General features: G+C 40.5%; 1 protein-coding gene across 1 annotated transcript in view; it reads left to right on the plus strand.

Annotated features, from left to right (window-relative positions):
• The window catches only part of col27a1b (collagen, type XXVII, alpha 1b), a 62,764-nt gene that overhangs the window by 12,874 nt on the left and 36,900 nt on the right, over positions 1–12,990 (plus strand). The window contains exons 5-7 of the mRNA XM_051422747.1: positions 3,430–3,483; positions 6,157–6,210; positions 6,309–6,362. Of these exons, the coding sequence (XP_051278707.1) occupies positions 3,430–3,483; positions 6,157–6,210; positions 6,309–6,362 (162 nt within the window). The remainder of the gene's footprint in view (positions 1–3,429; positions 3,484–6,156; positions 6,211–6,308; positions 6,363–12,990) is intronic.

Raw genomic sequence — 12,990 nt, forward strand, 5'->3', positions numbered from 1 at the left:
GTTGCAGATATATACCTTAAACTACAGTCCCATTGCAATAAAACTTAAGCTTGTGTCCATTTGTGTTGAAACTTTAAGTATTTAGAGATAAATCAAGATTTGTTTGAAAGAGATTTACAGGAAAGAAGGCTGAATGTGACCGTCAATCCTTGGTACTGCTAATAAAGCGTCTATTAAAACTGTTAATCGACGTACTTACACTGAAAAGTGCCAAATCAACATTTTGCAATGCATAAACTAGAGCATTGTTGTACCATTTTTTGCCCCAATTTCTCTCCTTGTTTGTTCTTGTTCTTGTTACTTTTCAGGTAAATTATGTAGAAACTTGTGTATATAGATTGGAAAGACCGCTAAGGACAGTACAACAAGATTGTGTCGCTTTTGATTTGTTAAGTTAAAAAGCCTCAAGAAATGTAGGACATGATATATTTATTCTCCTCAGAATTGTCTGATTTGCTCTGAGTAACTCTAATGTTTGGAAATCCCTGCCTTTCACTTTCACCTTTCAAGTCAGAAGTCCTTCTAAAATATGATGTGAACTAGTCTGCAGTTGTTATTGCACAAAATGTGTCGAATAGTGTGACCTGTGAGGGGAGAGTGTAAGCTTCTTACTCATCACAAAAGCTTTACAGCAGTTGGGATGACAGAGAACCATCAGGGCTTTACCTCTCTGACAGTAAGGTGTCATGTCTGACTGAGCAGACAGTCTCACTGCTACCACCGAGCGGCATCTCTTACACGTGAGAGCGTCCACGTTCCTCGCCACAGGCGTGAGCCCGGCAGAGCACCGGAGTTCACCCGACCCTGAAGGGGAGGCTTGAGAGCGGATCAAAGAGGGCTTTGTGCAGAGAAACGCACTAGCCAGTGTGCAGTCAGTATGTGACGCTGGGTTTCTGTGAAATTGAAAAGAAATTGCATAATTGTATAAATAATGGTTGACACTATTATGACATGAACTAAGGAGTCTGTGGAGACTAGAGCAGTGGAAGCTGTTTTTGCCAGCACTTGATTAGTGCAGAAAACTGAACTGATTTATATATGTTGTTAAATTTAGATTATTTTGAAATGAATTACATGTGCATGAAAGAGCAGTTTCTCAGAGGCTTGATTAGGTTTTTCTCTGTCATTGGTTACACAGACGTTTTCAAATGTTGCTTGTACTTAAGCCAGTAGGGAGCACATTTAGAGTTAAGTGCCAAGGGGTTCACTGAAGATACCAGCAGGCAGTTTGTTCATTCTTTAATTATTTCTGACAGTAAAATGACCTTTAATCTAAATAACTTTCCATGTATTACTTAAACATTAATGTAAATGCACTGTACACAGTGACATTTAATCAATACCCAGTTGATGGAAATCTTTACATTTGCAGCTCTCGGTATGTGGTAAGTCTAACTACTGCACAGGGCCTCTGGTACAAAGAAGGTGATGCATTTTATGTTTCCAGCAGCAGCAATTTGTTTTAAATAGATGCATAAAATAAAAAAAACACCACCTTCAGAAACATAGTGTGATTCATCAACAGAAAATTCAAAGGTAGTTGCACACAAATGACTAGTTGATTAACCGTTCTATAGAAAATGCATTGACTAAAAATGACACTTCCTGGCTGCTATTTTTTTAATGAACATTTGAATACTTGATGATTTGGACTGCTGTATTTTTTGCTATTTTATAGACTTCACAATCAAATAATCCCCCCTAAAAAGAAATCAGTAAATTGTCAGTTTAATTTTTATCCCACTACTAGTGGCCACACCATTTCAATCTTAGGGAAGCCATTAGTGCTTAGTTGGCACGAAAGTTCTTGCAGAAATAAAATAAATAAGATCATACACATTATATTGAACATATACGCTAAAGACATAGTGTTTCCTTTCGTGCCATCCAGTGAAAGTGTAAGTGGGTCTGCCCAGAGTTACTGGCCTATAAAACTGGTAGCCCTCCACGTGTCACCCCTGTAAAAGTCCTTGGCCCACATCGTAAACCTGGCCACAACTTTGGCATCTAGGTGCCCTTCATCTGCAGGCCTCAGGTGCGAGCGTGGGTTTGTGTATGTGCTGAAGAATACTGGGTTTACATTAGTGCTATTGTGTAAGTTTGGGTTTACTTGCTAATGGTCGCTAAATAGTTTCTTGTCAAGAGTTCTTTCTTAATAATTAAGCATAGAGATGCTTCATTCCTCTTCTCACCCACGTGAAGATAGATGGACAAAGTGACTCATTCACCCCATTACAGTCGTTTCCATCGGGATAACCCGCCCACTTTGTCATCAGCACCGTGCCTCCTCACCTTATGTACTAGCGAGAATGCAATTTGTAATACTCTGTCCCGACCTCCCTTTTTCTCGACGTCTCCTCCTCCCTTTGCTTCCTATCTGGAGATAATGACTTCCATACGTTTTAATATCCAGCGAGTGAAAAGGGGAATGCTCTGAATAGAAGAGGAGGAGGAAATCTGTAGATGAGCTTCTGTTAAGTGTCTCCATATGCCCAGCAGCGAGAGCCTGCAAGGAGAGAGGTCTGGCCAGTTTGAGGGGAAGAGAGCTGCCCAGGCTGTTTAACTCCTCTCCACAGTCTGATAATGGAGTGCAGATAAATAACAGAGACCGAGACTGGCTGGATCACCCAACCGTACACTTACACCTTTTGGCCTTCTCCGTCTGTTTGACTCAGAGTAATCCTATCCCTCACTTTCACCTCCAGCTCGGGGGAAAAGGTCTTTCTTCACAACCCATGGAAAGTCTGAACAACTCAAAAAACGGGCTGAAGCTACAGTAGCTTCCTGTTCAGGCCATCTGAACATGTTTCAATGCTTTCAGTTTTGCTGGGGAAGATTTTCCATGCTCAGTGTTTAGACCCCGCTCTACACAAGTGCGCAGTTGAACCGAAGACTCCTCACTTGGATGCCTTGGGAAGTTGTGGCTTTATTTTTCCAAACAATCTCTCTTTGCAGCTCGCTTGAATTTATAGTCCCTTCAACCAGAAAAAAATACATTTTGTCTCCTCATTCTCTGCTCCTGTACATCTTCCTGAACTGCATTACTTGCAGGTGATAGTCCATTTTGATAAAACATTTGGCACAGATGGTGTGATGGATGAGTGGCCTTCGCTTTGTGGGACCCCAGAAACCAGTGGAAAAGTGTGGGGATGGGGAAAATCACATCCATATGTCATAACTTGGACAGGCAGGCAGGAGACAGTACGTCTCACAGAGCACCTATACATAAACAGGGACCTCGGGGCACCGCTGACTTGTCCCATAATGCAAACAGTGGAAAGAAAACAATATGTGCATACATCTGTGAATACCTCCTAACACAGAGCACTAACCTAACCCCCCCTTTCCTGCTGAAATAGAGGCCTGTTCAATGACCCCGATGATCACCTTTACTCAGTGTCTTCCTTAATCATGTGTCTCTATTTTCAGGGTCCTCCTGGCCCACATGGAAACCCTGGTCGCCCTGGACCTCCTGGTGTGAAGGTACGACTTATTAATAATTTTATACAACATACTTAGGATCCAGACTATAATCATTGATTCATTGTTGTGACTCAAAGTGTTAAAAGCACAATCCATGATCCCAAATTAGAATAGCACGCAAACCTGCTATCACCTCCAAATTGATTGACAGGCAATTTAATAGACTAACAATAGACAGCAACCACACTTAAAAGTTTAAACTATTAAAAAAATACTGTTTCTTCATCACCAGGCACACTGACACTTGTTTATTTTAAGCCAGTAAAACATACACCAGCCTTGTGCTGTTAATACTCATTAACACACACCAAAAGTCTCCAATAAATACACAATTTTACTACGTTTTCTAAAAACTACAGTGTCTAGCTGTTTTTAAGGATTTATGTCTTCGGTAGGAACAAATGGGCCTGCGCCTGAGAACCACAGACTGAGTAAGGAAGTCTGAAGCTATGAGAGATGGACTCACCACACTGTTTGTTTTGGTCTTTTCATGAGATTTGCAGAGAAAGAAAAATACAGAATAACAGCAGCCTTTTCCGATGCTGTTAGTGGTTACTTTACATCAAGAACACAGCAGGGAAACTAGTCTGTATTTTTAGTTATGCTAAACTGACGATCACAAAAAATCCTTTTCATATTTATATTAAACTCTAAACATATACTGTATATAATTGCATAAGTGCATTAAGAGGTCGATGTAAGTGTGTTAAGGATCTCTTATACTGTCTGCCTTGTCGGCACAATGCTGTATCCTTAAAGTGGGCTTGTAGATATGGGAAAACCTCTTCCAAACAGTACAAAATGATGACGTAGATAAAATATAATAATATATGTGACGGTTTTTTTTTTGCTACGGACAGCCTTATGGTCCACATCTAACTGATGTACGCAGGGCATTTTAACAACAATATAAATATGAGGAACAAGTATTTCTTGTGGTTTTTCTTTGTCATCCAATGTTTGTTTGTGATTTCACTTAGTTTGCATATCTGAGGTCAGATCCTCTTGGCTTCGCAGTACAACTCTTCCAGCCTCTTAAAAAGCCATTTGTTTCCCTTCAGGAGAGAACAACAGTTTTAAGCCTGTCTGACTCGCTAATTTGCAAGTACTTGACATCAGTCTGTGTTCCAGTTGATTTGAATTCAAGTCAACAGGGAGAGTTGCTCCGCTTCATAATATGTCAGTCTGATATCACAATAGAGTCTGTATGTTAGACTTTGCTGGAATGAAATGGAAAATTGCTCGTAAGTCCATACCTAATCCATTCAGATTTCAGCCTTTTCCACACTGTCTTTCGACATAAAAAAAACATAATTGATACCATGCTTTGGCTTGCTTCAACCAGGGAAAAACCATAACTATTATATTGTACATATGTGTTACTGGAGCCTAACCAAACCTGGCATGGCTCAGTTTGACCGATTTGCACACAAACCTCAAACAGCAGACAGCCTGGCAGTTCAAAACATGTGTGTTAGCTGGATTTAGTTTTGAATATGTCCCTTTATCTGGGTGTAATGATGATAAATTGAGACACGATGATGATCAATTTACCTACTGTTGTAAGTAGCCTACCAGTAGACCTAAAAATGAAATAGATGAAGGCATCAGTAGAATCTACATGCTCACTAGGGTCTTGAGCTTTCGGAAGAAGTTATCTCATTTAGCTTCAATTTGAGTTTAAACTCCTCAGAGGATGGAGTTCAGGCAGAAACCCTTAGACAGTGAAAAGGCACAGTGCTCATGTATGTACTGTATGTAGCTCTTGGCTGGAGTTGCACTCCTGGCTCTGTTAAGAAATCACTCTAGAGAAAATTCCCACAAAGACTTTTAACTGCCAAGCTGTAGCTGACATGAACATGTAGGTTTCAATGGGCCGATATAGTGTAGATTGGAAGTGCCGTCATACTTTTGCCAGTAACAAAATATATTAAAACCTACTCCTTTTGAAGCAGTGCATGTCTTTCCACCTATGACTGAACAGTTGCCTTTCGCAATAAGAGGTCTGGGAAAACAATAGCCCCCATTCTCCTTTTAAGTGTTAGCTTCAGGATTGCACCAAAGTGAGTCACAATACAGGATTCCTCCCCACTCCCAAACTTCAGTTTGTTCAAGGAAATGTGTCAGAGCACTTGCAATCAGCTGATAACAGCTGTTTGATTGCGGTCCAACCACCTCAGTGCTGTAACATTTTTCTCCATATTCTTGTTTCTTTATGATAAGCACTAACACAGGAAATTATCTATTTCTCCATGGACCTCTGGCATTATAATTGCATAGATAACTGGGCCGCTCTTTCACCAGTGCTGATGTTGAATGCTGACCCAGAATGTGCTGACAGGATTCCCACTGCCCGAAAAGGGAGAAGAATGTACACGATCACTCCCCTTAACTTCATGCTGGCTTGGTGTAAACCGAGTCACTGGAGGGCATAAATGGACTGCACGTTTGTGTAAATACAACTGCTAGGCTCACCGATGAGTACTATGAGCTCATTACTCTATGATAGTATAAATGCAAACAGCAAACTCCTCTGCGCCTTGCAAAATTGAATGCTTTGGCAATGCAGGAAATATGCAGTGAACGTTGGTGCTGGATATATCCTGTGTCTGTGTGTGAAAAAGCATTTCTAAATGTGTGAAAAAGAAAATATTTTCTGTTTTTATGTTCTAGGGACAAAAAGGAGATCATGGACTGTCCCCTGGTCCAGCCCCAAAAGGACAAAAAGTATGCATATTGTCATCTTTCTTTCCAGAAAACATATTATTAGCAGACACAGTCATGCAAATTATCTTGGTGTACTGACCCAGTTTGTCCTTTTTTAGGGAGAGCCTGGTGTCATGGGCCCCCCAGGACTGCCTGGCCAAAATGGACGAAAGGTAGAAAATCTCATTTGTCTCACAAACCCAAACTGTGTGTTTGCTGTTTGCGTGCATGTAAATCTACAAGGAAGCAACTGATATCCGTCACTGGCCCTATCCCATATGTGTGAAAGTTAAAATTGTACTTGTGTGTGTGCTCTTTTTCCATTCACAAAATATTTTTCAGACGTAAATCAGACACTCTGTATGAATGAGTGAATGAGAATGGAGTTCTGTATACCCAGGATCACTAAATCAAACATAAACTTAGACCCTGGCCCACTCTGAACTGCCTTTGAGGGGGAAGGCTGTGAAATTGCAGTGTTTAGAGGCTCCAGCCAAACATGGATGTTTGGAAAGCAGCCTCACATAATGCAGGCGTCAAGGAGCACACCTGTGTTCTGGCTCCCTTGTGGGTTGAAATACCAAAGGCTTGAATATTTAGGATGTTACATCATCGGTATCACAGGCCTCCAAAATGGTGAAGGCATTAAGGAGAGCTGAAGATTACTGAGGGAAACAAAAGTTTTACATGCTTCCTCCTGCATGTTGTGTCACTGACTCTCAGTTCTTCTGAAAAACAGGACATGTTATCAATGTGGTTTCTGGGATCTGGTTCTGCTCTGGATTGTTAGTCTGCATTTTTTTTTTTTTTTCATGCCACTGAGCTGGGTTATCCTGACAGAGAGTGATGGTTAGCAGCAGAGCGTTTTCTTCACGGCCTTATGCATTTTATCCTTGGCCTTTTCCCAAAGCCTGTTATCCCACTCACAGTAATTACACATCTCAAGTGGGCCAGAGCCTGTTGGATTCCCTACTATGCAGAGTGTGCAAATGTCATAGAACTCTGGAAGTGAGTGACTTTGTCCGTTTAAAACAATATTTTTGCATTGGTTATTTTTTTAACATATGAATATATCTATGGCTCTATATCTAGTCCTAATCCAGTTGGTTCCCACTGAAGATGGTAATCAGTAAAACAGCAGATACTTTGTATAATCTTTGAAAAAGCTCTGTTAGGCACTGTATATTCTCAAACAGGACTAAATAGTGCACTTGTTGAGGAGTATTTTCAGCTGCAGATTGCTTCACATTTGATGCTTTAGTGAGTATTTACAGCAGCAGGATGGTGGTGGGATTGACTCAAAATAAAAAATAAACCATAGTTCATCGTAACAAAATGTATGTGGCTCATCAATGTGCTCCTCAATGTTATCTACGTTCTTCTTAGCTCCATGATACCTTGCAGGAACTACAGCCACGGCATCCAATTATTCCTTTGACTGAACCAGTGTCTACAAGAGTAGAGTGGTATGCTATATGCTATGCTAATGATGTAGGAACACAACATGTCACACCTGGAATAGGATAATTTGATTAAACTTCTGCTTTCTACTACAGAGGGATAAGAGGATAACCTCAAGACCTTGCATCAGTAAGGAACATGGATAGTTTTTGAGTGGAGCTCTGTCAGGCAGGAGCTCACAGGCAATACCTGTTAGTAAGATCACTTCAATGTTGGTCTTTAAGTGTTTTCATGGGATTGGTTACCATTAAAGAAAATATCACTAAAACAGAGCCAGTGGAGTGGAAGTGTTTCACTCCTATAATCAACAACACGAATATAGTAGAATATTTGCTGAAGGCTGATTTCAATAAACAGCAGGCCTCACAAAATCTTGCACAACAACTCTGCCATGTTTGCTATCAGTTACCTCCCAAAAGTGGAAAGAGCGACAATGTGCAGTTAATTTCCCTGCCAAACATTTCACAAATTCAGCATTTCCCCCCATGTTGTTATCGGGGGGACAAACCTTGGAAACAACACTTAGACCATTGTGGGATACAAAAGCTCTCCACTGAAACCCCAGTGTGTTAAATTCGTTTACAGCTTTTCAAGCGGGGGTCCCCACTATACTTACTTAGTGTCAGGTAATCTCCAAGATTTAGTTTAGGAATGAATAACTATGTATGTAGATTTCATTGCAAGTAACAGACTGTTTTCATCTGGGTAAAATGAGACTGAAGAAGGGAACCTCTGCAAAGGGAATCACTGCTCTGCTACCTGACAGTGTTGCAGGAACATCTGTTTAGAAAAACAAAGTCATAAAAGCTTGTGGAAAAAAATCCTCAGACAGGGCTTCTTCTTTAAATTACACTGGGCAGTTTATCATCACACTACTCCTTTGTGGTCCGTTGTCAGAATTATACTCTGGTGAAGATAGAAAGAAACAAAAACTGTGTATCAGTAATGCAAAAGGTCAAACGTCAGTTTTCGAATGCTAATGCCAGAAGAATGCTAATTAGAAAACGACTGTCACACAGTAGAAGAAATCCTTGGTAAGCAACTTTCTCTCTCACTCACACATACACACACCCCGTCCTCATTTGGGACACAATAGTACGACTGCAATAATGCCTTGGCGGGAGCTCCAACAATCTGTTATGCAATCGGACAGCACTGACTGTGAAAAACCATCTGGTTCGCTCAAAGTTCCTCCATTCAGTGTAGTAGCGGGGATGACTCCAGCTTGAAAAAAAAGGAAGACCTCTTTGCGCCTTGTGAGTCATAGAACGTGTAGTCATGGGAAAAAGCTGATAGTCTTCCTGCTGATTTATGGTAATTGGGGATCTTTGCTGGGTGTGGCACACATTAGAGGTTAAGTGGTTGTAACAGATCCCCTTTTCCTGCTCTGATGATCCGCTCAGGTGGGATTCTGTTCCCTCTGATCTGTTAACCTTAAATACACTTATTCCCCACAAGTCACTGCTGACAGCCATACAAAGTATAAAAATGCAGTTTGTATCCAGCTAATAAAGGCAAGGCAATCAGCTTGGCTCTGCTGAAAGCCACCAGACACCTCATTGCTTGCAGCTGTTCTTAACTCACTTAGATTTTTTTGATCATACTCTGGCACAGGAAAGCAAAAAGTCCTTACAGGGCACTTTTGTATTCAAATTACGCTGAAATTCCATCATCTGTCACAGATGAAGCTCGAGGTTCGCTCTCTCTTTTGCTCTTGTCTGACCAGCCAGTAAAACTATGACCTGCTGCTGCTTTATGGAACCTTTTCGCTGAGTTTTGTGCTCAGTCTTTGGCCCACTGCCAGAGAAAGCCTTTCTCACTGTGGGAAATGTGTAAAGATGTAATGGGGAGGTTGCCTGGGAGTCAGTCAGCGGTCTGTGCTGTAAAGTAAGAAGAGACTCGTGTGTGTGTGTCAAAACAAAACACTGTGAGGAGTATTTCCAGCTCTGGACCAGTGCGTCTTTTACACAGCCAGTTCCGATCATGGCACGCTGGAATACCGCTCAACTTTTTATTAGCTGTGCAGCCCTCAAGATTTTTCCTTCCTGCTCTACAGCTTTGTATAAAAACATACCTTTGTTTGCTGAGTGTGATTTGTCCAAGAAAGGAGTGTGAGGCTTGCCAGGTGGGAATACGTTTTTGTTTTATAATAAAAATAAAAATCTATGGAAAGCACAGTGTATTTTTTGTCTGCCAAGGAAAGTCTGTTACTTTCTCTGTAAGCAGGGGAGACACTGCTGCCGTTGCTGCTGCTGCTGCTCCTGCTTTGCCTGTAGGGTTAATCTGGTGTGAGTTACAATAATTAAAACAGTTTGCTCTTCACAGAAAGGGAGAATTAATTGAGAATGTGATCTGTCGCCATTTTTGTGTCACACAATGGATTTACAGGACTGTGAAAGCTGCCCATATACCATACACATGCAGATACACATGCACACACGTACACAGGACAGACTTCTCTACTTTTAATGTACTCAGCTGTATTGGTCTTGCTGGAAGGCCCAGACACATTCTTTTGTCTTTTCGTGGCTGCATTGCTTTGGCTCCAGCAGGAAACTCATCTACTCCCAAAAATCCTGTCAAGATATTTCCAACTCGAAGCACATTGCTGTCTGTCAGTAGATAAATAGACAAATAACCATCAATAACAGGTTTAACAGAACTGTAGCAGCATCTGATAGAATTACTGTGGTTAATGGACCGGCATCTGGCTTCACTCTGTGTCCAAAAGCTGCAGGGGATGTGACAGAAAATTTGAATCTTAAATAATAGTTGCCTTTCAGAGTGTGTTTATTTCTTTCTGCCTTTGCAGAGACTCTTTATTTGACTGAGGAACAAACTCTGACCATTTGTTAAAGATCAACTCATGAGTGTTTTTCTTCTCTGTTACATACTTCAGTGAATGTATAAGTTTAGCTTCCTGCTGATGTTTTAATGATCAGTTCTCGCATCACGATGGTGTCAGAGGCCTGAGTGTATGAGATAGCTGTGGTATGTTTTCTGAAATGTTCCAATGGCATGCTATTAATTTACTTCTCTGAGTTAAGATGATACACAAGACCAATATTGGCCTTTTTTTATCAACCTGGGACTTCAGCATGCCAGCATGATTTTATTTAACAGCTTCAGGCATGTCAGTCTCACTCTGCCTCAGCTTCTCAACCCTGCCTGACCCACCGGTGGGTCCATCATTATTAACTCATGTTGTGCAGTCCAACGATTTTCAAACTTACAAAAACTCATTTTAAATTCTGATCTGAAGAGTGCAAAGTTCCAGGTTTGAATATTTTATTGATTTTAAGCATTGAGTAGATACTATATATGGTATGTGTATGTAAATTGAAGTTGATAAATGGGAAACATAATGCATGTTGAACAGTTTAAAGAGCACCAAACCCATGTTTAAAGGAATTGGTCGACATTTTCAGAAATAAATAAGCTTCAGCCAAAATACACTTACCTTAATAATAATAATAATAATAATAATAATAATACATTTTATTTATAAAGTCCCTTTCAAAATCTGGCTTACAAAGTGCTTTACGGGGTAAAAACTACAAAACAATAGGAATTAAACACTAAGAACCATAGCACCGTCAGTAACATATATAGAATAAGCATAAACACTATAAAATAAGGCAATAATAAAAATGAAAATAAAACGACAGTTAACAAAAAGGTTCCATAGAAGAATAACAGGCAGGCAAGACTAAAAAAATTGCAATTTAAGAAGATACTTAAATGAAGTGATTAGTCATCCTGATCTCCTCTGGAAGGCTGTTCCACAGCTCGGGGGCCCTGATGGGGCCTTGAGCAGCATTTGAGGACCTCAGTTCCTGTGAGGGCACATAGGGAGTTAAAAGGTCAGAGATAGAGCTTGGGGCCATTCCAGGTTTTAAAAGTGATAATGAACATTTTTAAATCCACTCTAAAACTGGCAGCCTGTGCAAAGATGAAAGGATCTGTGTTATGTGTTCTTGTTTTCAGGTACCTGTTAAAATCTTGGCAGCTGCATTTTGGATCAGTTGTAGGGAGGAGAGAGACTTTTTGCTGGAGAAAAGGGAGTTAATATCTTTAATACAATAATCTAGGTGAGAATGAATGACAATTTATAGGTGTTCCTTAGTGTAAAACCATGACCATATGACAGATTTGGCTATTCAATGAGAGGTTGCTGTCAATTAGAACGTCAATATTTTTCTACACTGCATAGTATTAAACTTGTAGTAATGGACCTAGCGTGTTTCTAATTTCAGAGTTGGATGAGTCAGTACCAAATAGAAGAATCTCAGTATTTTTTTTGTTTAGGTGCTCATCCGGGGCCATGTCTTTAGGTGTAAAGACAGGGGAAACAAACTTTTCTACATTTTTGCATGGAAGATATAACTTAATAGTGACAATGGTAGAAATGTGTGGATTTTTTTAAGCTTTAGCCAAAGTCAGGCTAGCTGTTTCCCTAAGTTTCCTGTCTTTGTGCCAAGCTAAGCTAACCCATCTCCTGGCTGTAGCTTCATATTTAACAGACAGACATCTGAGTGGTATCAATCTTCTCATCTAACTTGCAGCAAGAAAGTGAATACATGTGTTTTCCAAAATGGCATGTGGTAGAGTCACACTGCGTCCTGAATGATGTTTCAGAGACTTTCTGCCAAATATAAAAAAAAGATACCTCCTGATTATTTTTTCACATGAAAGTACAAACCGAATATCAGCACCACAATTAGCCCAGTTTTGATAAAAATTCTTAAATTTAGTTGCATTCCTTGTCCTCATCATTGTCACCTGGGCCTGCATAAACTCAATGAAGTAGCCTTTTAAAGTTGAGCCCTGCTTTACATCAATAGCACCAAATGTCTCGCAGGACGTCTGCAGAAGGAGATTTTAATCCTCATGTATACACACTGTGGCTGCAGGCTTGATAGTGCTTGGTATCGGTCTCTTGATGGTGACTTGTTTGTTTACACCGATACAAATGTTTTTACATCAGCCTCTGGACGCCAGCGGTTTACTTGTTCTGCTGCCGGCAGCCCAACGCAGCTGGTGGCTAATGACTTCACACTTGAGGGGATAGACGTGTTCTTCCCTTCTGAGATGACACATGACTCTATCTGCACTCTCGTAGGCCTCGACTGTGAAAAGATGAATACATTTTGTAACCAGCTGGCATGCTCATTTGAGACCACGGGGCATTAAGGTGACCAGTAATTGCCCTTTTGGGTTTAACTTGTTCCTGTCTAATTGGTTTACTGGTTTAATTAGCACAAGATTGTTTTGAATTGTTTTGTAAGAGTGTAGTGGTGGCAATGATTAGACTAACTCATGGCCAAGCAGCTGTGCTGA

The sequence above is a fragment of the Dicentrarchus labrax genome, unplaced genomic scaffold (assembly GCF_905237075.1).
Source record: "Dicentrarchus labrax unplaced genomic scaffold, dlabrax2021, whole genome shotgun sequence".
NCBI classification, from domain to species: Eukaryota; Metazoa; Chordata; class Actinopteri; family Moronidae; genus Dicentrarchus; species Dicentrarchus labrax.